Source organism: Python bivittatus, unplaced genomic scaffold (genome assembly GCF_059951505.1).
Source record: "Python bivittatus isolate LINGU-HERP-01145 unplaced genomic scaffold, Pbiv_v1 ctg000840_np1212, whole genome shotgun sequence".
Lineage (NCBI taxonomy): Eukaryota > Metazoa > Chordata > Lepidosauria > Squamata > Pythonidae > Python > Python bivittatus.
The window spans coordinates 14,419,588-14,444,565 of record NW_028277113.1 but is presented as its reverse complement, the minus strand read 5'-3'; the positions used below and the strand labels follow the sequence as shown (position 1 = coordinate 14,444,565).

The 24,978-nt window shown below is 36.1% G+C and overlaps 1 protein-coding gene across 5 annotated transcripts in view; it reads left to right on the top strand.

Moving 5' to 3' along the window:
• The first annotated feature begins 330 nt into the window (after positions 1-330).
• The window catches only part of SLC35B3 (solute carrier family 35 member B3), a 33,963-nt gene continuing 9,315 nt past the window's right edge, over positions 331-24,978 (top strand). The window contains exons 1-10 of one of the 5 annotated variants that reach the window (XR_015793905.1): positions 331-507; positions 5,597-5,853; positions 8,828-8,949; positions 10,063-10,217; positions 11,827-11,934; positions 18,774-18,871; positions 20,802-20,894; positions 21,377-21,488; positions 22,319-23,130; positions 23,557-23,626. Coding sequence is in view for 2 of the 5 variants with exons in the window: in XM_007428045.4 (XP_007428107.1) it covers positions 5,653-5,853; positions 8,828-8,949; positions 10,063-10,217; positions 11,827-11,934; positions 18,774-18,871; positions 20,802-20,894; positions 21,377-21,488; positions 23,557-23,626 (959 nt within the window). In the remaining 3 variants the exon portion in view is untranslated. Of the gene's footprint in view, positions 508-579; positions 741-5,596; positions 5,854-8,827; positions 8,950-10,062; positions 10,218-11,826; positions 11,935-18,773; positions 18,872-20,801; positions 20,895-21,376; positions 23,627-24,978 lie in introns of those variants that run through there. The other 4 variants (XR_003084698.2, XM_007428045.4, XM_088130538.1 and 1 more) reach the window with 4 other exon arrangements.

The window sequence follows — 24,978 nt, the reverse complement described above, 5'->3', positions numbered from 1 at the left end:
CTTCTTTCGAGCTTCCCGTCTGACATTTAGAAGCGAAGATCAAGGCAGCAAAGCACGCAGTATATCCAGTTCAACTCCACAGATGTTGTCTATAATAAATGCAGACCCTGAAGAAAAGTTATACAACTATTGTGAATGAATGGGTGAATCACTGGAAACACGTAGTGCCGGCTGCGCTGCTGCCATTCTCTCCCCACCCTCCCGAAAGACAGAAACGCCGGCTACGGCAACCGCAAGAATCATCCACCTTGGTCGTCCAGAAGGAAGCGAACCAGCGAAAGGCGCACCATCCCCGAGCCTTCAGGCCAAGCGGAGCAAGCGCCGAGCCACAGATGTCAGAGGTGGCTAGTTCGATGAGCTCTGCGCTCCCCGCCATTTTGGGCGCTTGAGGGGGAGCCCAGCGGTGGCGGCGGCCGGAGCGGTCCAGCTTGGCCCGGCTGCCTCCTCCTCCTTCTCCTCCTCCTCCCCCCCTTCCTGCTTGTGGCCAAACCGTCTCTCCGGACTCAGGTACTGACGCCTCCCCTCCCCGGCTTGATCGTGGGAAGGGATAGTCGCGGTGCAGTTTCTTGCGGGCGGATATCCCCGGCAGCCGGGCGGAGAAGGGCGAGGCTGGGCTACGCCCGGCAAGGGGGCTTCTTGCCGCTTCGTCCTATCCGGTCCGCGACGGCAGGTCCTTCCCTTTGGCAGGGTGCATTTTCATTCTTTTCTTCCGGCTTTACTCGTTCAAGCTGAGTGAAACGGTAATATTCTCCACCACCACTCTTCATAACCCTTCATTTTCTTTCTCGGGCACGCACCCCACATCCTGCGTCCCATTGCAGCAACCCCTTTCAAAGGATGGAGGGGTCTCCGGCGAGGAAAAGAGCAAGTGCAGCTTCACACTGAGTAAGAATGCAGCCCGGCGACCTCCCCTATTCGCTTTTCATAGCTGATGCTGCTTGTCTGGTGGGGCAGCTGAAGAGTATTTTTCAAAATCGCTGCATCTGGAAAGCTAGGGAAAGAAGAAGAGCGCTCGCTCGTAAGAGCTGCTTTAAGCCACCTGTGGCAGTTGGATGGCAGGGAAATCAGTGCTAAGGGTCGCTCATTGCCAGCTCCTTAATAACTTGTAAGGTGGGAGCTGAACTGAGTAACTTGTAATTTGGGAGAATAAAGATAGGCCACCAGATGCTAGTTAGAGAGGGAAGTGGCATGGGCCTCTCCTCCAAATTTACCCCCAAATTAGCAGAGAGAAGTGAATAGCTGCCTCTTCCTCTGTCAGTCAACAGGCATAAGTGCTCTGGTGTGCTCATGTGTGCTTGGTGCTGTACTTTACTGACATAATACATGACCTTTCAGAAGCTCTGATTGAATGTTACTGTTTGTGCTCCACTCATATTTTCCTATTTCAGTTTTTCACAGCTAGTTTCCTCAGCTGGGGGAGGAGGGGCACGTTAGCCCCCCCATCTCCATTTCAGAGCTTTCAAAACAAAATGGACCATAGAGGTTTCCTGCCCTTTTGATATGAGAAGCATTCAGAAATTGTAAGGAAGGTTCTAAAAACAGGCTTAACATATTCTTTGTTTATTTATAAGATTTATAAACAGCCTAATTCCAAAACTCTAGGTAATGTACAAAATAAGTTAGGGTTAGAACACCAATACTGCTAAAAATAAATTTTTAAAAAGTATAAATAGTAACAAAACTATATTTCCATTTTAGTGCAGCTCTTCTGTATGTGCTTAATCTTCAAAGAAATGTCCCATGCTGTATCATCACTCTACCTGTTGTAGACATATAGTCACCCAACAAATGTTAAGTGTGATCTCATCTATCAAAGTTTACTTGTGTCTTTTCTAGAATATATTGGTAAACTTTTAGGACAGTAATAAAAAACATATATTCTCTCCCAAACAACCTGAAAATTGATAGATTTAAATATATCCAACAAATTTAAATGTAATCGGTAAATATTCTTTTCATTATTTAAATATCCACTTTAGTTTGCATTTTAGTTTTGGCTGCCTTAAGCTTTTGTAGGAGAAAGATGGGAAATAAGTTAATGAATAAAATAGGCTAGTCTAGGATTTTCATGTGTCTTGTAATTTTATGGCCCAAAGAAACATTCCTATTTTATATATCATTGTTGAGAAAAAGCTCACTTCCTAGATGTTGGGGAGGGGGAATGTCAAATAATAGCATCACATAAATGATACAATTTGTGTATAGTACTTGAGTCAAATATCATGCTGCAGTTACATAATTGTCATTTGTGTGATGACATCATGACATGTCATCATTGTTACATCTTACTTGCTATGGATGCTGCTGACTCATCTCTTCAATTCCTTCAAGTCACATGGTTTTTAAAGGCAAGAAATCCATATATTTTATGAACAAAGAAAAGTGATGGAAACAATATTTTGAAAAACAGTTCCAACTTCTTTCAGTGGTAAGCCAGACACATATTCAGTCCAATCCTTGCTGCTTTTATTAGGAAGTAAGCTTCACTGAGTTATGGAAAAGGTTTTCCCAAGACATTAAATTTAAGATTGCAATTCGTTGATTTTTAAAAAATATTTAATGCACTTTCAACTATAGGTACTCATATACTCTTATTAAAGAAAAGTGTATGCTTATGGACAATTATAGAATAAAGAGAGTTGAATTAATATATTTTAAACTGCAATTAGGCTAAATGCATTTTTTTTTCCGAATGTTTGCATCTTTGAATTCACTGAAAATCCAGGAGAGATACAGCTGGTGACAAGATTTTTACATCCCATCTTTCACATTAAGAAAGGACTGGTTGTGTGCTTATCACCAATAAGTCATTCCCAGGGCTCTGGAATCCTCTAAGTTGTCATTATGGGGTAAGATATATGTAGGAAGAAAAGGAAATCATCACAATTATGGTCCCTCCCCTATTTGAGGATCCTCTACTGAATTTGGGTCCCTCTGTTTGTCCAGTGGCAAGTCTGGATCTAAATCTATGAATGGCTTGCTTTTCTTGAATTTAGCAAATTGCCTGTGTTGCTGTAGAATCAGTTATTTTGATGAACTATCTCAGTAAATTCCACCTCTGAGCTAGGAAACTTAAAGTATAGAAGGAATCATTTACATTTTCATTTTTGTTTATGTACAGTATGTCAACATTTTGTAATTTCAATTCGGCCTGATTAAGTTGCTTTTGCTGGCAGAGCAATTGGAGGCACAAACTAATCTGTGTTAAACCAGCTCATATGCGTTTTATGTAATATCAGTTCAAGATTTTTTTTCCCTCAGGAGTTATGTGCAGTGCAAATGTGTGGAAGTTTCTGTAAAAGTTCTAACATAAGGTGAGGTAGTGGATTGTGGTTAGGCTTTACAGGATAAAAAGTTGGGATAAGCATTTTTACTATTCAGGAAACCAGTTACCCAAGATAAGAGATGTGTGGATATGGCATCAGTAACAATGATTCTCTAGAATTACAAGATGTAGAGAAAATTCACCATTTTTAAATAGATATATATGCAGGAATATGTAGAGTTATATATGCAGGAATATGTATATAGAGTCATTGCTATAATGCCAAAATGATGAATCATGTCACAACTTCATGATATAAGCTCCACTCTTTTGTGCTTGTCACTTCCCCCCTTTCTATGAACAAGGATGCTTCCAGAATCCTTCATCATTAGACAGACTGGTTGGGGCTGCTCAAAGTTGTAGTTCAGCAGCATCTGGAAATTACCTGTAGAGTTCTGCTCAGTTTGGCTTGTGGTGGTTTTTTCGAAGCCAAGTTTTTAAACAAAATATATTTTTGAAAAGAATTAAAAAGACTAGCTAAAACACATGATCTTTAATTAAGGTGCATTAATTTCTAGACATTAATTATTGCATAGCTTTCTAAGGGTAGAGTTCAGTATGAAACATTAGAAAACGGTATGTTCAACAAAAATCTGAACAGAAGGTATTTGACTTCGTAGGGAAATACTTAGAAAAATATAAAAGGGCAAAGCACAGAAAAAGAACAGTTGGTAACAGTTCCATTTATAACATTTTGTGAGTATGAGTCTTGTAACAACACAAGGTTTGTACAGTCACAGTATAATGTTACTCCTTTAATTGGCAATAGCAACCTACTGATTATAGCTATCTAAACTATTTTGGAAGAATTACTATTTATTAAGGAAAAGTTTCCTTAGGTGAAAGCACACTAACAATTAAAGCTCAGTTAACAGAAGCTGATACATAATAGAAAATTGCTAACAGACTAAACAAATATTTGCTGTTGCAAATGCAAATTATTTACTAACTACTTACTAACTGAATTGCTAGTGGGAACTTTTAGGGAGCTTTTGACTAAAAAGTATATTTTGCCTGAAGGAACAAGTGAGAGAAATAGGAGAGGAGCGGGGGTGGAATTAGGTTAGCAATTCTGTATTAAGCATTTGATTGATATGTAGTTAGGCGTTCTAGAATTTTTTTTTCCTCTTGTATAGTATATCCTATTTATCTATTATTCTGCCTTGTGAGCAGTCAAGCACTTGCAAATCAGTTTTCCAGAAGCATAAAATGATGCATAAAATCAGTTTTCCAGAAGCATAAAATGCAGTAATGCTTAAATATCTCTTTCATTCATTCAACTCATTCTAAGTTGGGGAGGACAACTGCAGTTCCTGAGCTCCTTGCTTGCAATCCTTGAAACTCTCTCTGGCTACTATTGAGATTAGATAGGAAATACATAAAAACAATACTAAACTATGATGTAAAAAATGTAGTATAAGACAAGGATCATGAAAACTGACTAAAATTTCACAGGCTCACCACATCTCATAATGACATTCAGCAATGTTATCCAAAATCTCTTCTTCATGCCCCATATTTCACAAGATTTTGACTAGATATGCTAGAAATGCTGTGCTGCTGGCCCCCAGTATAAGACCTGAAATAAACTTCATCTGGCTTAAAATTATCCTGCCTAAACCCTAGGAAAAATCCCAAAGATCCCATGATTCACCCACTTTGTACTGCCCTGCCATCTGTAGCACTCTTCCTCTCCCCCACCCAAAATATATGCGTTTCCCTGGTCACCAAAAGGTTGCCTATTTTATACGAGTATAATATAATTGGCTTCTTCCATATCACACAGTAAATAAAAATGTTTTACAAATGTGTTTTGCTCAACACATAACAAGCAAATTCCATTATGGCTTAATACAATGTGCAAATACAACTAATATGTTCCTACAGAAGTTGACATGTCCTATATTGTACAGCTAGGACTATAGTTGATGCAGCAAATCTATAAGTATTCATCTCAATATTTCTTTGTATGACTGTTGTAAAAATAGGTAAAAACTCAAGTCTCTTCATGGTTGTTGAGTGAGTCTTCAAAAGCTGGATTACATTAAAGTTAACTAATGTTGCTTTTTTGTTGAATCAATCTGTATGTTCTTGTGTAGAAAAAATAATAACTTCATGTTTGTCTGATCATGATTTCCATAATAACTATTGAAAATTTTAAAATCCCCTTGCAGCTTCTGAGTGACTCAATTTACAACTAAATTGCATAATGAATACATAAGGTGTTCACCTAACTGTTGCTATGATTAAATCTAATCTTATTTGTTTCAGCTTGCAACCAAACAGACAAAGGACTTTTAACCACTGAATGCAGAAGACTAGGAATCATGGATATGAAATTCAGTTCCTCTCGGAAATACGTTTCTATAAGCATACCATCAAAATCCCAAGCTATGTCACCACACATCAAATCAGTAGATGATGTAATCGTTCTTGGAATTAATCTCAGCAAATTTAACAAACCTACACAGTTTTTTATTTGTGTTTTGGGAGTCTTTCTGTTTTATCTTATTTATGGATATTTGCAGGTAAGCACGATCATTCTTTGTGTGTGATTTCTTCTGTAGAAAAATTGTCAGAAAAATTCTCATGGCTTACAGTAATTTTGATGTAACTGTAGCATTTTTAAAATAAGTTCTATTCTCATCAAGATAAATAGGCATTTAGCTGACTTACATCTTTGAAGAAAGCGGGAGTGCCCACTCATTAATGAGATTTCTTTAAAGTTTTTCAGGGTTCAGATCCCATTGAAAGATTTCAAATAGACAATATCAGAAAGTTTTACTCAGCCAAGTATCAAGTTAATTAAATTACTACCTTAGGGAATTAGCAGTGAATTTTTAGTAAATTTTTGTGGTGATCTAAAAATAGTTACATATTTAATAATATACTTGAATATGTAAAATATGATATAAGTAAAATAACTAATAGTTATCATAAAGCTAATATTTAGATTTAATAAAAGCAATTTTAGGCGTAATTCTGAGGTGAAATTTTGTTTGGGCTATGCAGTTATGAATCCTATAAACATGCAGAGGGAAAGGTTACAAATAGAAATCTAGATGTCAAGAAAAAGGGCTCTACATTTTCTCCCTATCTTGCTAGTACCTATCTGCTGGGATTTTTTTTTAATGGAATAGTATTCAAGTGAGTTGTCATCTGGAGTCTGAAGTAGTAAGTCCAGACAGGTGTCTATCAATTCAGCATCAAGTGAGCATGTAGTCTTTTTATAGAATCATAATGTATGTGTCAAATGGGATCTTTTGGTCATCTAGTCCCATTGATATAATTTTTCAGATGTGAGGAAAGATGAATAGTGCATGTACAGGTGCAGAATAGGACAACCCAGAAAAATATATCTGAATAATGGACAGAGACAAGAAGCAATAAATATTGTTGTGAATCGCCCAGAGTTCCCCCGTTGGGGGGAGATGGGTGGTTGAAAAATTTAATAAATAAATAAATAAATGTGCTTTCTGCCAGGGAATTTATGCAGGATGAGTGGATAAAAGTAGTCTGGGATTCCCTATAAAGAGAGCAATGAAAGAAGTTAGGATTCAAGAACTCTACTGAGTGACTAAACAATCCCTGACTGGTGACCATTCAGCTCCCATTTGAAGACCTCCACCAAGGAGTCCACCACTGTTCTGAGAAGACTACTCCATTGGTTAGCACGTCTTCCTGTCAGGAAACTCCTTTTAAGCTTCAGCCCAAATTGCTTTTTTTTTTTTTTTAATTTCAACATTCCCATTAATTCTCGTCCTGCCCTCATTTTCAGCAGAGAACAGGTCTGCCCCCTCTTGCACAAGACATCATTTTAGAGATTTGTAGCCCACTATCGTATCTACTATCACTCTAAACTTTTGTAAACTAAATATGCCCAGAATCTTTAACCATTCTTCAGAGGGCTTGGTTTCCAGGCTCCTTGTTCTGGTAGTTTTTCTTTGAATGCAACCTAGCTTCTCCATGTCCCTGTCTTGAACTGGAGGCAGTTTTCCAAGTGCAATCTAACTATTGCAGAGTACAATGGAATTTTATCTCCTGTGATCACAATGCAATGTTTTTGTAATACAATCCAACATTCCATTGGTCTATTTAGCTGCTGCAGAACCCTACTTGCTCATTCAGAGTATCTCACAGAGTCCTCCTGAACTGGAATGGTAACTAACACCAGTTAGGTAGTTAAGCTGACAGTCCAGTAAGCCCCCAGATCCTTCCCACATAGACTGCTGCCAAGCCAGCTCTTCCCAGTACTTTACCTAGGCATTTGATTTTCTTACTCAGAATCATATTACTCAAAGAAGACACACATAATTTTAAGGCTTCAGTCCTGATGAATACAATAATGAGTAAGTTCCATATTGCTAGCAGCAGTATCGATGTAAGAGAAGGCCTTAAATCTCCATTCTGGGGATTAATTTCCATCCACTGCACTAAGCTGTAGCATCAATTGGAATTTAAATTTCAGTAAAAATATCTCTTGGAGTAGGGTGAACCAGCAACAAAATGCAAATTGAGCATTTTATGAAAGTTATATAGTACACATTGGAGCATTTTGTACCAGTTTCACATAGCCATTGATGGAGTTTGAACTAGATGTGAGCAGCTCAGTAAAAACAAGAAATGAATGTGCAGCTGCAGTAAAATTAACAAATATTATGCAAAAGTTTGAAAATAAAATAGCAATAAAATGCAGCTGTTCCAAATAATACTAAAGCAGTTTTTTTAAATTACTTTTTGTTGGATATGCTACAATGGCTTGCTTTACACATTATGTTAAACCACAATGAGTGGGTTTGTATATTGCACTGAACAAAAATAGCTTTGCACAGTGTACAAACCCAGCCACAATCAACCTTTCATATGAGCAACATTTCCATGGTTTGCTTGCCTTTGGAGCTGTTCGTGGCTTGTACCTGTAGCTGGCTCAGGGCTTGTATGGAAAGCAAGTCAAGCAACTACAAACTATGCAGTTTACAGTTGTGACCGAGCATGATATGCAGTCAGTAAGTGACTTACAAAGCAAGGGTTCATTTCCCTAAAATAAACCATGGTTTGTTCACTAATCCCATTTGTACATCATCCTAAATCAGAGATAAACCACTTTATTATGACATGTGAAGCCAGGTACTAATTTTGATGGTTTCAGAAGGGAATTGGTTGATATATAATAGCTAAATGGGATATATTCAGGGCGCGGGGGGCGGGGGGAGAGTGTTTTTCCATATTGTCTCCTAGTTCTGTCTAATACTAATATTGGTGCTTGTGTTCTACATATTGGTGATGTTCAACTATTAAGTACATTAATTAATCCCAAATTAACTTGAAAGTTAATCAGATCTATATAGCTATTGATAATGCCATTTATTATATTTGATAAAGACAAACATAAAAAATCAAATTTCTCATCATCCAAAATTAAATTGAAAGTTAATACTACAAATCATATAATATGATTACATGCCACATTTTGTAAAAAGTTTCTGTCTCCTTCCCCTCTAGGAACTGATATTTTCAGTAGAAGGTTTTAAATCCTTTGGCTGGTATCTTACATTAGTACAATTCGGGTTTTATTCCATTTTTGGACTTATAGAACTACAGCTTATTCAAGACAAGAGGAGACGGTATGATATTTATTTTTTATAGTCTTAGAAGTATTGTTCAAAGCTTGATTCCTATATATAGTTTTACTAAATGGATATTATTTATATAAAAATCTAGTTCTGGTTTGTAAAAGAAGAAAGGAAACTATAGAGACCAGTCAGGACAAATATTCTTCAGAAAACCCACATGTTGTTAACTTATGAAACTGTCTGCAACTGATGGGTTTTCAGAACATGAGTGACTTTGAAATATAATTTTCCTCTTTCCCCCACTTCATTTTAAAATGGGAAGTACATATATATAAATGTAATTTTTGGATCCCCATATCAGTTAGTACAAAAGCTACAATTCATAGGATATATTTCAGCAGCAGGTGCATAACTTTCCCATTTAGCCTATAATTAAAATGAAACCTACATTTTGTTGGCTTTTACAGAGCACTTCTACACACAAAATATGTGAAATATCAGACATTTAAAACTTTCAGAAGTATTTTAGTTGGTTTAGCATACAGTGAAAATGCTTCTTAAAATCTGGAATCCAGTGGACTGTGTGGCTTCCATGCATAAAGTAGGCTATTAGAGCAACCTCTTTCTAGATTGTGGCTTATTCATTCTGCCATTCCTGAATGTGAAGGAACTGCAAGAGAAACATTTCAGTTCAGCCCTTGGACTTTTATCCCAACTTTCTGCCAATGAAATGCACTCAAAGCTGCTATGGAATTTATGGGACAGGTTCTACATCAGGCACCTTTATGTGAGGTCAAAGGGTAAGAGTCTCAGCACAGCTATTTTAGAATTATCCTATTGGTTAATGTAGGAATGAGGCAATAATTGCTATTAAGACCACATTATTTTCTTTCACAATGTTAATGTGGGACAAAGCATGAAGGCTGCACAAGTTCTTTTCCAAAAAGAAAAATGACCCAAATTGTAATAGTAAAAAAGAGGCTTTGCTTTGAGAAGCTAAGCATATTCTGATTTACGTCTAATAAAATTCAGATTTCAGCTTTTATATATATTTACAGGAAAAGTCACCAACTTTATTATTAATTTTTACTTACCAAAATAATTAAACCTCTCTGTAGTGTTGCCATTTGCTCCCAATACTAGAGCTTCATTTATATTTTCCAGGATCCCAGGCAAAACCTACATGATAATAGCTTTTCTAACAGTGGGGACTATGGGTTTATCAAATACCTCCTTAGGATATCTGAATTATCCTACACAAGTAATCTTCAAGTGCTGTAAACTGATCCCAGTTATGATAGGAGGAGTCTTTATACAAGGTATGGCTTATTCTTGCTATTGATTGCTATTCGTTTCAGAAAAATAACCTTGTAAAGACCCAGCATTGGTTTCTCCTCTCCCTTCCCCAACCTCCAGAAAAAAATCTAGAAGACTTAATTTAAGTCAATAGCAAATGTGCATAAAAGCAACATCAGAAACAAGGCCTCAAATCCACTTACGCTCTCTTAAAATATTGTTTCTGCTATCTTAGGCTGTTGAGATAAGTTTAAGGTACGACTGGTAAAACATTTGAAGCTGCCTTATTGTAAGAGCATCTTGCCTGCTTTTGGTTTCACCTGCCTAAAATGTAGAGAGGATATAGATAAAGTAGAAGTAACTTGTTAAGTATGTTGGATATATTTAAAACTCCATCACTCATACATATACCCATATGAACATTTGAAGTACATTGCAAAATATAGGAAAAGAAAGCATGTTCTTTTTCTTCCTCAGTAATCTTGGAGCACATCAGTATGTTCTTAGCACTTTTTGTGTACTTGTTGACCATACTACTTATGAGCCATTTCAGTGATGGTGCATAGTTAATTGACTGATTATAACTACGGAGCAGACAAAGTAGAATGCTTATTGTAAATAATTTGAGAACTCTTGCACAGGGGAGACAAACACAGACATCCTGTTTGTAATATCCTGTTAATAAAATCACCAAGCCCACTTTTTTTCTCTTTTTGCTTCACTAGAATAACCCATGGAGAGACTACTGGTGTATTACTTAATTTAACTCTGTGGAAAACTACAAAAACAGTCTTTTGAACTGAATTCTTAGTATTTTTTAAAGCAGCTAGTTCTGCTTCTGAAATTTGACTACAATAAAGTTATTTAGCTGGATTAACCAAAGAACAACAGTAATAGGTGGATTAAATGATAACAATTAAACTTGAAGTCAAATGTTAAAATGATTTAAAGGCTGAAAACCTCTTTACCATTCAAATTACAAATTTCAGACCTAATGTCCTTTTCAGATACCTAAAACAGTTCAAAACATGATGAAGTGTACCATTTAAACATGCTTATAAGGTTTTAGATGGTGTGCAAATGGCAGTATAAACCATGCAGAAAATGTACATAAGCCATCTGTTGGGATACTCAGTCAGGATATTGACACAAAAGGGCTGGTTCATGTGTTACTTTAATGGCATAGCGAGTGCTTCAGATTTGCTCCTTCTCACATCAGTATAGTAAATGTATATAACAACAAAACAGTGTGGAAAGAAAAGGTAACAATGAGCTCCCAGAAGAGGGCTGCACCAGTGTGCAAAAAAGTGTTTCACCTATTCTTATCATTATATATAAATAATGGTCTTGTGCCACCACATTACTGCAAAAGACCTTGAAAATGTATGTGATAACGAATGAGTTTTTAAATGCCACAAAATTTACTGTTCTTTTTACTGTAAAAGTATAATATAACTATCTTACTGGTAACTCAAGAGAGAGAAAGAGAGTTGTAGTGTGGAAATAGCCCACATAAAAAACAAGAATATTGATAATGTAGCATCACAGGAATGGGCTGAAATAGTCTGGCTGAGATAGTATCAACATTGCTTCTTCCCCCTCCACCCCCCCCTTTTTTTTTTAACAATACAGGGAAACGTTACAATATTGCAGATGTTTCTGCCGCAGTGTGTATGAGCTTGGGCTTAATATGGTTTACTCTAGCTGACAGCACAGTTGCACCAAATTTCAACTTGACAGGTAACTTTTATGTTTTGGATTTTTTTTTTTTAATGTTGGAAATGTTGTTTACATAAGTGAAGGTATAGATAAAGTGAAACTATTGACTGGTTGAATTCGAACTCTTCTGCTTGTATCTCTACAGGGACATGAAAAGTTACACAGAACAGGGACTCTTAATTACTTGTTGCTGGTCCAAAAAATACTGTACTGTAATGTAGTAGATATTGGAAATTGTAGTTCTGTAACGCATGAAGAGCTGCAAGTTCTCTATCACTTCTTATGCAAATCCAGTTGAATTGGGGTGAGGGGGCGTGTACTTATATGGATGAGATTGTGTTTTTTTGTTAGCATGAAAGGACAAAAACAAAGCTCACCAAAACAACACTGAACTTAACAAAATAAAGAGTCAAAATAAAACAGCCCAGATTTTTTGTTCTTTGCCAGAAGTAGACTGTTTTAACAATGAAGTGCCTCGTAAGCATTTATTGATGTAACATGAGTTCCTCACAGCCTGTATAGCTTAGGAGAGTAGTCCACAAATCCTTGAGCAGGAATTCTGAGACCTAACACATTTGGAGGACACTCGACTGGAAAAGACTGCATTAAGAATGAAAGGAGCTGAGTATTGTCCATTAACTCATTTAGAGGGTTTCCATATACTTTGTGCAGAATTTTCAAGAATATTTTCTCTAAAAACTCTACTATTATGTGGACCAGAATCAGAAGACCATTGGTATACAGGTAGTCCTCACTTACCAACCATTCGTTCAGCAACTGTTCAAAGTTATGATGGCTCTGAACAAGGAGACTTAGGACCAGTCCTTGAAGTTGCAGCTGTCTCAGCGTCCCTGCAGTCATGTGATTGCAATTCAGGCACTTGGCAACCAGCACACATTTACAGCAGTCACAGCATCCCAGAGTCACATGATCACCATTTGTGACCTTCACAGCCAGCTTCCAACAAGCAAGGTCAGTGGGGAAGCTGGCAGGAAGTTGCAATGTGACATCACATTTAATGACCCGTGGTTATTACAACTGCCATTGTAAGTCAGGGGCAGTCATATGATTTTTCACTTTATGACTGTGTCACTTAGCGATGGAGTTGCCAGTCCCAATTCTGGTCGGTAAGTGAGAACTACCTGTATTGTTTGAATATCAGAGGTTAATATAACTGAAACAAATAGGATTGTAGCAAACTAGAATCTAACTAACAAACACGCTATTAGGGAAAAAATTGTTTTAGTGATAAAGTCTAGGTTATGATAAACATCCAAACTTTTCATTTTAGTGTATGTAAATTATGCTCTGTATAAATGGGCATCTTCTGTGACACAGCATTCTCTGATTCATTGTACATTGAGGAGGAAACATAGCTTAGCCAAAAACCACTGTGAAACTTAGGTTTTGATCATGCATGGTCAGCCATAAAGTATGTAAGCAAAGTTGTGGTAACAGTCTAAAGGTAGTTCTCTGGCAGAGCAAAATTATGAGTAGTCTGGATTTCTCATTGTATTTCAGTTAACTGCACATTACTATGCAAATAAATCTTACAGATCATGCATATGTGTTTGCAGACTCCTTGTCTGTTTGGATGCCTGTTTTCCTAAAGATCAAACCCTAAAGTTGAGGGCTTGGTTGAAAAGCCTGAACTACACACAGTTCAAGTTGTAAATATATTGCTCCGTGTTTCATTAACTTGGTATTTGAATTTAAACATTTAAGTTTAAATACATTTGTCATAGCTATGTAATGAATCTAGGATGAGTCCTGGAATATATCTTTGCATCCAGTTTTCTGTTTAGCAACTAAACTAAACAGAAACTAAAAAACAAAAAACAAAAAAAAATAAGTGCTGTAAATTAGAATTGTTTGCTGAACAGGAGTAGAACTCCATGACCTTTGCAAAATGCACACTTAATGAAGCAGGAGATCACACAGTTTGGGGGCAGTAAGTAGCAGAGCCAACTCCATACTCCCATTTCAGATCTGTGAAAAGTCCGTTTGGGGATAAATTGTATTGATTCATAGATTTATCTGGAGAATAATAATGTTATTTCTCTTCTGTATAAGGGATGTTATAACCACCTTTTTGTTTTACTGATAATAGTTGTACATATGATATAAATAGTACGCAAATTTCTGCAGCTAACAGCCCCTTATATAACAAAGTCAAAAGTTCAAACTCAGATTTTTAAAAGCAAAGTTAAGGATTTTAATGCTATTATTAATTTTAAAAAGATACCTTTACAAGTATTGTCGAAGGCTTTCACGGCTGGCATACGATGGCTGGTGTGGGTCTTCCGGGCTGTGTGGCCGTGTTCTTGAAGTTTTGTTTCCTAACGTTTCGCCAGCACCTGTGACCAGCATCTTCAGAGTGCAGGAGTACAGACAGGAGCAGTTCTCTCTGTGCCCAGCACTCTGAAGATGCTGGTCACAGGTGCTGGCGAAACGTTAGGAAACAAAACTTCAAGAACACGGCCACACAGCCCGGAAGACCCACACCAGCCATACCTTTACAAGCTTTTTATCAGGCAGTGTTATAGCGGTAATACTGAGAGTGCTGTTCTTTTTCTGCTGAAGAGCATCAGCACTTTCATCTCTGAAGAAATATGTGTCACAGAACAGCAGAAACAGCAGAGTTCTATAATTAATTGATTGAGAGATTAAGTGCTATGAAGTTGGTGTCAGCTTTTAGCAACAACATAGATAAACTTTCTCCAAGGTGATCTGTCCACAGCCTGGCCTTTTAGTCTCTCAGTGGTCATTTAATTGCTGTTGCAGTCAAGTCAATGCACCTTGCTGTGTCCTCTTCTTTCCTTCATTTTCCCAGCATTATGGATTTCTCAAGGGACCTGGATCTTTGCATAATGTGTCAAGAATATCATAGTTTGAGCCTGATCATTTGTGCCTTGAGTAAGAAATCTGGATTTATTTTTTTCTGATATATTTATTGGTTTTCCTGGCTACCCATAGTATTCTCAAGAGTCTTCTCCAGCATAAAAGTTCAGAGGCATCAGTAATCTTTCTGTCCTGCTTCTTCAAAATCTGACTTTCACTGCCATAGAAAACCCTTTGATTCTAATCTTTGTAAGTATAGACACGTCACAGGCATCTGAGTATCTTTTCCAAGGCCTTTATTGCTGCTGTACCAGGTTTTAGTCTATGGCATATTACTTGACCGCTGGTTCCTTTATTGTTAATAGTCAATCCTATATTCATCACTTCAGTGACTGTATCCATTCTAAGGTTGGTTGCTGTACATATTGGTTTCCTAGGCCATACAGTCCAACAACATTTTCCTTATGATTTCTACCTGTGGCATTCTAGTTTCAGTCACAAGCAGTATATCTTGCTCGCATGTTCTGTTAATTTCCTCTTGAAATTGACAGTAAAATACATTAACTTCCTATTCTGCATCAGTAATTGAGATGCAAACTTGTATAATGATTGTATTAAAGTGTTATCTGCAAAATCTAGCCAATAGTGCTCAGTCATTGACTGCGCTGTACCCAAATACTATCTTTGCTATATCCTGAGTATGAAAGTAACTCTACTATTTTCTTTTTCATGTCCTGAAAATATGATCTTCTGACTGAAGCAGTCCAATTCTACTGTATTTATATTCATTAATGTTCAAGTTGTAAATGTGTAGTTGATTCACTTCACCTTTCACTGCATGGAGCATTCCCATGTTCATACGTCTTACATTCCATGTTCCCACTGTAATTTATCTTTGCAGCTTCAGATTTTCTTTTCCTGCATGGTAACGTTGGCAACTGGACATCCAGAAAGCTTTAATCTAGCCATGTCATTGTACTCTAAAAAATCCTCAACTCTTCCTGAGTAGCATACTGAGCACCATCTGACCTGAGGGGCTATCATCCGGTATTATATCAACAATCGCTTTTTCTTGTCCTTCCATGTGGTTTTCTTGGTTAAAAACAGGAGTGATTTGGCATTGTCTTTTCCTATGCAGTATCAAATAACAGCTTTGTCATTCTTACTAGAGTGATCACCCACCTCCAGCATCTTCCTATATCGCTGCTATCCGATATAGGTACCTCCTTGCTTTAGCTGGCAGCTGGGATGACCTTCACACCCCAGTTGACCCTACTGGGAGTATACAGTTCTGGTGTTCACTCCAAGTGTGTTTCTCATCTCTGCCAGGAGCAACCCCAGCCCCATTAGCACCACAATGAGGCTGTGTAGCACATTTTGGAGGGAAGCTCTATACTCACATAAGCATTACATATGTAATAAAATAGAGCACTCTTCAAGAGTTTGCAGAATGTTAGGATCAAGATCAAATCAGATTATCATACTGAGTACAAACTGAAAATCCTTGCATTTGCATGAAGCTATACACCAGGCTTAGGTATTTTGTGCCTTTCAGATGTTCTGGATTGTATCTCCTATAATACTTGCCGTTAGCCATGCTAGCTCAGGCTGAAAGATGGCAGTGAAAATCCAAAAGATCTGAGGGGACCATGTTGCCTACTCCTCAGGTACTGACTTAGTCTTATTTGGAGAACAGACAAACGAATTCCCTATTTTTCCTTGAAGCTTTTGCTAGATCTCCAACTACTTCATGCCCAACTACTTTGAAATCTTCAGTAAACTGCATTAATACATATTCAGATCTTACTATCTTCAGATTACCTTTCCGTCTATTTTAAGAGTCTGCTTTTAAATATGCTAATGGTAGCATATAAGTAGTATTTTTTTGTTGCCATAAAGAATAGGTCTTTTAAAGCATTCTATTTATTGCATCCTAAATTTCCCTTGGATTCTACTTAAAAATTGTATTCCTTGGGCAAAATATTTTGCTTTTTTATTGCTGAAAATTTCCACATTTTAGTTAGACTTAAGAAGTCGCTTATTTTGTTTATATATTATTGTTGCAACTGCAGTCCTTTACTCATTTACCTTGGAGTAAAACCCATTTAACTCTTGCAGGTTTACTTCTGAGTAGATGTTGCTTAGTAAATAGCTTTCTTCCTATAGTGGGAACTTCCTATAGTACAAAATGTAGCGGGAGCATTTTCATCCAAGTTTGTGAAATCTGTAGTCATTCTTCACATTCATAATTTAATCTAAAATCTTTACGCATTCATACTGTCAAGAACAAATCTATTTACACGTTATTGTATGCCAAAGCAGAAAAAACCGAGGTTTAAGGTTAAACAGAACTTGTAATTTTTGCCGATACAAATATTAATAACATGGAAGCTGAGTTAAATATTACCAATATTTTGTCCATTGAGCTCTGGAAAATTAGATCTAAGGCTATTTTAATAGTATTCAGTAACATGAGATGCAGTGTTTTGCCAAAGAGAGAGAGGGAGAGAAATAAACCTAAAGAAATATGTAGCAATAAGAATTTTGTGAATGGATTAAAATGCCAGCAAAAGCCCTGACAATTATTTGTACTACTTAAAAGTATATGTTTGTACATTTTCAAAATAAAGAGTATATTTCCCTCTGAAGGCCAGAAATCATCTTTGTTATTTTTGTTCCTTGTTCTTTTTATCCAAAGGCTGAGATACATAAAAATAAATGCAGGTTTACAACTTTTACTGTCTACATTCTGAATTAAAGTGCTGCTTATTTATACATCCATGCGTGCCTTTGCCATTCAAATCCCAGCTGGCTAGGCTAGCTGTGAGTTCCAGAGGAACTGAGGCAGGATGCCTGCCATGCATGGTACTTCGTTCTGTGTGTTGGCTCCAGAGGACAGTTCCAGATCTCTTTATAACTTCCAGAAAGACTGGGCCAGTCCATTAAAGCTTGGTTAGTCATACCTTGGCACTTTTATCACACTTCCTGGTACTTTTTCACCAGAATACTATTGCCTCATCTAGCTCACATGGTAACTATTTGTTGTTCTGGATACTCTCTTTTGTGGTGTCTTCTTGAAATTCTTCATTTTGATATTTTTTGACATGCTGCATAAGCTGAAATCTTCCTGAACCTTTTTGGCCAACTTGGGTCTCCATTCATCTTTTATACATGTCCATGTGCACAACTACATGGCATAAAACTGAATGGCACCATACCATCATGTCATGCAGTTCAATGATTAGCATGATATGCTCATGACAATATAGAAGTATTAATTACTGATACAAGTTTCATTAATGTGGTTAGGTATGGTTAACATATTCTGACATTAGGACCTTCCATTCTATCCCTCTCATCAACAGTAGAAAAGCAGGGTATAAAAATAGATCATCTATACTGTATCTAAAGTAAATCTTTGTTTCTGCTGTTGAAGTAAAAATCCATTTATCTTTTTTTTGTTGTCGTTATTGCTGCACAGATTAACAAGGCAAGAGTAACTGGGTAATTTTTAAAATTACCAGTAGTTCCAAATCAAAAGAATTAGATTATTTTTTTCTGCATGTCTGTTGCAGCTTTCTTCTCTCCCCCCAGCCCAACAGCTATCACTCACACAATGTGCAACAGATCTTCTGGAAAAGGGGGAGGTATCCAGAGCAGTTTGTGATATGGCATAGAGAAAGGGAGTATTTATCAGTGCATTACCTGTTTCCTTACTAACTGTTCCTTGTTTTTTGTTCTGTACAAACAAATCTTTAAGTTTTAGCTTTGATCTAGGATTTCCTGCTTCCCCCTCAACTGAGTCCAGAGAGTGTAAGTGCTATATTTTTCTGACAAGCGAATGTTAATCTCTGTGATTGGACTGCTAGGCTTGCTTACTATTACAAAGTTGTTACATTCTAGATATTTTCATAAATATGTATATCTATTAAAATTGCAGTTGTTGGGTATCTATGTCTGTTCTTTAAATATATTCCAGTTTTGAAATACACTGTTTTTATTTTTCTGATTATTTGAAGGAGTGGTCCTTATATCCCTTGCCCTCTGTGCAGATGCAGTTATAGGAAACGTGCAGGAAAAAGCAATGAAGTTGCACAGTGGCTCAAATTCTGAAATGGTAAATCTTCATTTTTGTAATGTCATTTAATTAATTGAGAATTATGGGGTTGAATTCTATGTCTTTCTTCTGTTTGAAATCATGCTGTTGAAAATGCAGGTGAAAAATATTAGGAGAGATCTTACTGGTTATATGGTTTATAATTTGTTGCTGTGATCTAAGAGAATGATAAAAGAAAATAAATCTCTTTAAAAAATATACATCAAACAGCTTTTTCAAAAATTCAGCTATTCCAGGTGGATTATGTATTCATGGTATGCTGTGAATTCAAACATGATTATTAGCCTTTTTGGCTTATTATTGTCCTTTAAATCAAATTAAAAAGAAGGCTAACACCACTGAGTTGTTTTAACATTTACTACTTTAAATGTAGTAAGAGTTGTTATTACTAAATGTAGTAATCACTATTATTACCCTATTCTGACATGGATTAATACATTTTCTATAATATTTGGAGTGCTGTTTTTAAATCTCTTCCCCTTATTTACACAGTTGGTGACCAGAAAAAAGAAAGGAAGAACCTGTTTTAAATATTCAAGATGTTCCAAGATGTTTGATCATTGACTACAGTCACTAATAATTATAGTTAGTCAGATTGTAATATTAAATGTTATGTTTGTAAATAGCATAGTATAAGGGTCAAGTGGTCACATTAGCCCAGCTCAGTTTCAGTACCTTTTTACTGAAGCTTTTGATCCTTGATCATCCAAATTATGGAGCTAGATCTGTATCTTCCAAGTATGGTCAGGCTAGTAAAAAAAAACTTTTGTACAAAATTCTAATTCAATTTCTCTGCCATTTATGTCCTAACACTAAGTTAATATTAACACTACTACTCCAAATAAAAAGTTTGAACTTAATAGCTTAATATCTATTATGCACTAAGTAATGTCAGGGTCTTGTTTAATGTATTTCTTTAGGACTACCTCTATTTTCTGATGATCTGTCTCTGGAGTGACAACAACATGCCTGTTTATATTGTGGATTCAGTGATGCACTTCTTTTTTTTTTTTTACGAAAATGATATAAAATGGCATACATAGTTTGTAAGAGATAATTTTGAATAGAAGGAGAGCAGTGTTTTATCTTATTAATGCTGAAAACAGTAGGCATTGATTAAGGCAATAGTAGAGATATAATGACCCACTGATTTTGATGGAGATTTAAGAATGTGTTTTTCACTGAAATCATATCCAACTTTGATTGATTTCCCATAACGTACTGTATATAGCAAGATCTGAGTTCTTCGCCAACATACTGTAGTAAGGGCCAAATTGTACTGTCTATGGAAAATCCATAGTTAAAGCTTGTGCTTCTCGACTTTTTGCCTCATTAAAATAGCACATGTTCAACAACTTAGCTGTCTCATGAGAAAAATGGCAGTCTATGCACAGGAATATAACATAATAACATAATGGTAAAGGGTGAAGTGCCTTAATGCTACTTCTTGCATCAAAATAGCATCTTGTGATGCCACACGACTTCTGTTGTAATGAAAATCTTGGGATAAAATGTAAGTCAGTTCAAAACAATGGTTCAGTATTTTTCAGAACCAAACAGGAAAATTTGCCCTAGTACTGAAACATTTTCATTTTTGAGAATTAATGCAGTGCATGTCATCCATTGGATAATTTTTGCAGGGCTGATCTTCTTAGTTGTTTATCTCATTAGCTAACTGCCAAAATACAGCTTAGTGTGAAACACAGATCACTTATCCTAAAAAACCACCATGTGTGCTAATTGTGAGTCAGGTTAGGATTATTCAGAAACAGCCTGCCTAGTTATGTCAGAATTTTCTTTCATTTGGCTTGAAAAAATGTGTATAAAATATTGTATTACCAAAAGGGAGTGTTTGCAGATCCACAGATCAAATTTGTAGCATTTTTAAAATAACAGAAGTTTAAATAATTTGTTTTTGTAATTATTCCAGGTTTTATATTCCTATTCAATAGGTTTCCTGTACATTTTATTGGGACTGACATGCACTGCTGGCTTAACTCCTGCAGTAGCATTTTGTTCAAAGGTAAATGTGTTGATTCTATTACAATTTTCAGTATTTTTAAATGTAAACTTTGCATTTATGTGCTATTTGAGTACATGTTGGCTGAACTGTTTAATAATTTTCTACTTGCATTGTTTGAACATTACATATATATAAAATAAGAAAAATAAATTGTATTATTCATTAAGGCTGAAAGATAGTCCCCTTCAACCCACTGGGGATTATTTCTCAGTAGATAGGTTTAGCAATACAACTAAGCCTGAAAACTCTTATATGCAATCACCCTCATCAGAATTACTTTTTATTCTTTGAAATGTCAAGGAATGATGTTTATAATTTAATTATTACTTTATCCATTATTCATCAAAAATTAAATATAAACTTTGAAAGCTTTAAGCACTTTTACTTTAGTTCAGGCAGCGTATTAAAGACATTTATTTCATTTTGCAATACCTCAGGGTTTGTTTAGCATTTTACTAATAATGTTGTTATTGTTCTTGCAGCGCCCAGTTCAAACATATGGCTATGCATTCTTATTTTCCTTGACTGGCTATTTTGGAATCTCTTTTGTCCTGGCTTTGATTAAAATCTTTGGGGCTCTTTTAGCTGTAACAGGTATTATTGAGTTTATACATTAACAGAAGAATTAAATCAAATTCCATGTTTGGATAAAGCTTGTTTACTATGTAATTTGTTTATTAGTTTAAAGAAAATTGATAAAGCTCTTCCACTAAAGATCTAAAGCTCTCTGCTTTTGCTCTGATGCCCATTCCTTTGTTCTGGAAATGTTTTTTTTGATTCAGGTGGTGAGAGATAGTTCAAATTAGAAGCATGTAATTTTTTTTATTTTGATATAGATATTATTTGAAAGAAATCCTTGTAAATTCAAATTCATGTAAGAGATTCATGAAATTCCAAAATGAGTTATGGAAAAGGATATCATTAATATATATAAACAAATTCCAAGCTCCTTAACTGTACATTTAGCTCTTTAGAAATCCCTTTTTATCTGACATTTATTTTTTTATCTTTAACAGGATTACAATGATAGATGAACTAGAAATCTTCTGATAGGATTAAAACAGATAGTGTTCACACAAAAATATTCTCAGAATCAGTTGTAAAATAATTCAAATAAAAAACCAAACACAGTCATTAAAATTAAAAAGAGAAGAACAGAAAGCTCTAGAAGGACCTTGGGTACATCTGTCAGATAGATGTTCTAGACTATTTTTTACATATTGAAATTACATCTGATGTTTGATGAGTATTTTTTCAGGAAAATTTGATTAGTTGGTTTTTAACAGTCTTCCTTAGAACACAGAAAGGATTAAGAATGATATATTGAGTAGCATTGCATTCAGTTAGAGACAGTCATTCAGCTTTCTGCCATATAGCCCAGTAAAAACATACTTTTTTTTTTTTTAATTTGCCTTTTTTTTTAGTTGTAGGATGGAAAGAGTATCTGCATGCACTAGGACTTTATTTCTGAACTTTGGAGAGAAAAATGTCAGCACGGTCAAGAAGGAAAGACAGACTTGACTTATTCTGGAGTCTTGTCCAAAGGCTTTGACTAATTTCAACCCTAAACATGCTTCAGTACTGGGATTTAAGTAACAAGCGAGGCAATGCCATATGTTACTGCTTAATTTGTTTAGCTTAGGTTCTCTCAGTAGCTGCAAACTACAAGTCTCAGCTTGACTGGTAACAACCACTGAAATGGCACCCCAAGATAAGGCTGCCCAGTTGTCAACCAAATTTGCCATTAGGCAAAGGTAATTAAACTATTGCCTCACCAGATCATTAAAAACACTGAATAATAAGCAACTTTATCATTCATATTTCTTGTCTATGTTCCACTTCTTATTCTGGCACCAAAAGCCAGATGACCTTGGACAAATCACTTTGCCTTCTTGTACCTCCATTTTTCACTCTTAAAATGGGATTAAATATTTACCATGGCCATAAAGAAGTCCTTTGGCTATCCATTTGGATGGAGGTGAGGGGCAAGTAAGTTCTGTTACTGCTGCATATTATTTCATAGCAAGGGATTGTGGCAGAATAAGACCACAGTGTGGTGAAAGGCTAATACGAGGTCCTACAACTACAAAATCTTGTGCTGAATCAGACAACTGACAAGCTACCTTAGCAGCATAATTTGCTGATATTGTGCCTGCAGGGGAATTCCACCATAAATGCCCTGTGATATTTGACTATTCTAATCCCTAAAGAACTGAGAAGAGGAGCTTGCTGCAAGGTAATATCCAACTGGTATACCACATTATGTGTTAGATAGCCTTAATCACCTATCTTCTACCAATTAATGAAATTGCTTGTCACCAGTAGATAAGTTTCATTCTGAGATGAAAGCTTTTACTTTAATAACCGGTTATTACCAGTTACTGTTAAGCACACTATTTTTCAATATTTTTAATTACTTCACATTCATCCTTCCTTGATCTAGTGCCCTCTAACTGTATCAGACTTGAACAGTACAGCAATTTTCAGTAAGGATGATTGTTGGACAGACTGGCTAGGGCATATGGCAACTGAAATCTAGCAATACAAGATTGAAGAAGCTTCGTATTTATATTTTCTTCAGTGTTCTTTAAGAAGTTGTATTTTAGTTGGGTTGGAATTAATATATAATGCCCTTCTTGTTTTTGTTTTTTTTCCCCTTCAGTTACAACAGGAAGAAAAGCAATGACAATTGTCCTTTCTTTTTTGTTTTTTGCAAAGCCATTCACATTCCAGTAAGTATTACTCTTGTGTCACATTTTTGTGAAGACATAATATAGTTTATATTCAAACACATTCACAAAAACCATAGTTAAATAACATAACTGAGAAATCTGCACTATATCCTCTTGCTCACATGTGTGTGCACACTTTTACCTGTCTTTGTACATTTGCTAAGATGAATAAAAAATACTGTGGAAAACAGAGAGGTAATTGCACACGTGGCTGTAGACATTGCTGCTGAAAAGCACAGATGTGAAGATTAGTTTAATCAAAGATTAGGCTGGAAGGGACTCCTTGTCTGTTGAATGTTAACCCTTTTTAGAATGCCTAAACAAGGCTTCTCTCTCTTTTCTTTCTCTCTCTCTCCATTTAGTTTTGTTCTTTTCCCATTCCTCTGATCCCACCTCCATTCCAGGCTTGTTTCTCCTCTTTATTGCTGTTTCTGTTGAAATAAAGGAGGAGAAAATATGTGTGCACCTTTGTTTATGCATGTGAGATGGGCATGTGTGTGTGAGAGAAGGAATCTTGGATGTATGCAGATGAAGGATTAATTAAGTTTCTAAATGAGACATTTTTAATTTAAATCAGTATTTATTTATTCAGTTAATGCTAATTTATTTTCTTGTCTTGGCCTTTTCCTTTTTTGGAGTCCACATAGAGTCATGCATTTGTTAGGTAAGAGGAATCTCCAGGACTGGTTTTGGCTAGAATTGGTAAGCCTTAGTAGATCAGGTGGGGAAGGTGGTCATTGCACAGACATTTTGTGTTTGCCTATTTTTTTTTTCTGTCTCTTTTTACCTTGTGGTTGGATGGCTACAGCCAATTCAGGGTTGTCTTCCTTGAGGTGAATGCCGTATAGCTCCCTTTTCTTTACATGCAGATGCACTTGTAAGTTTACATGCTGATCCATGGGTAAATAGCCATTGTTAAACTGGAGTCCTTTATCGTGGTGATGATAGAATTATTTAATAGAACACTATAGATAAACCTCAGTTAGATCTTCTGGCAGTCATTCTCAAACTATGACTAACAACAAACTTCTAGTACTAGATCATCATCAAAATAAGGTGACAAAGGCTGTCAAAAGCCCAGGGAGAACCTACCTGCTTTTTTAGCTCCTAATCAGTCTCAGCAGGAAGTAACTTTGTCCTACATCTTCATCTGGTTGAGTTCTAGTATTCAGTTTGAACTCCCAATATAGAGGTGCAGAACAACCTGCCTTAAAAGTTATCTGTTTTGTGAGAATATGGGCTTTGCTAACCTGGATGTATCCAGATGTTTTGGGCCACAACTCCAGTTATAGCTGTCAGGTGGCCATATGAACAAGTAGGAAATGTAAACATTGGTGAGCACCAGGCAGAGG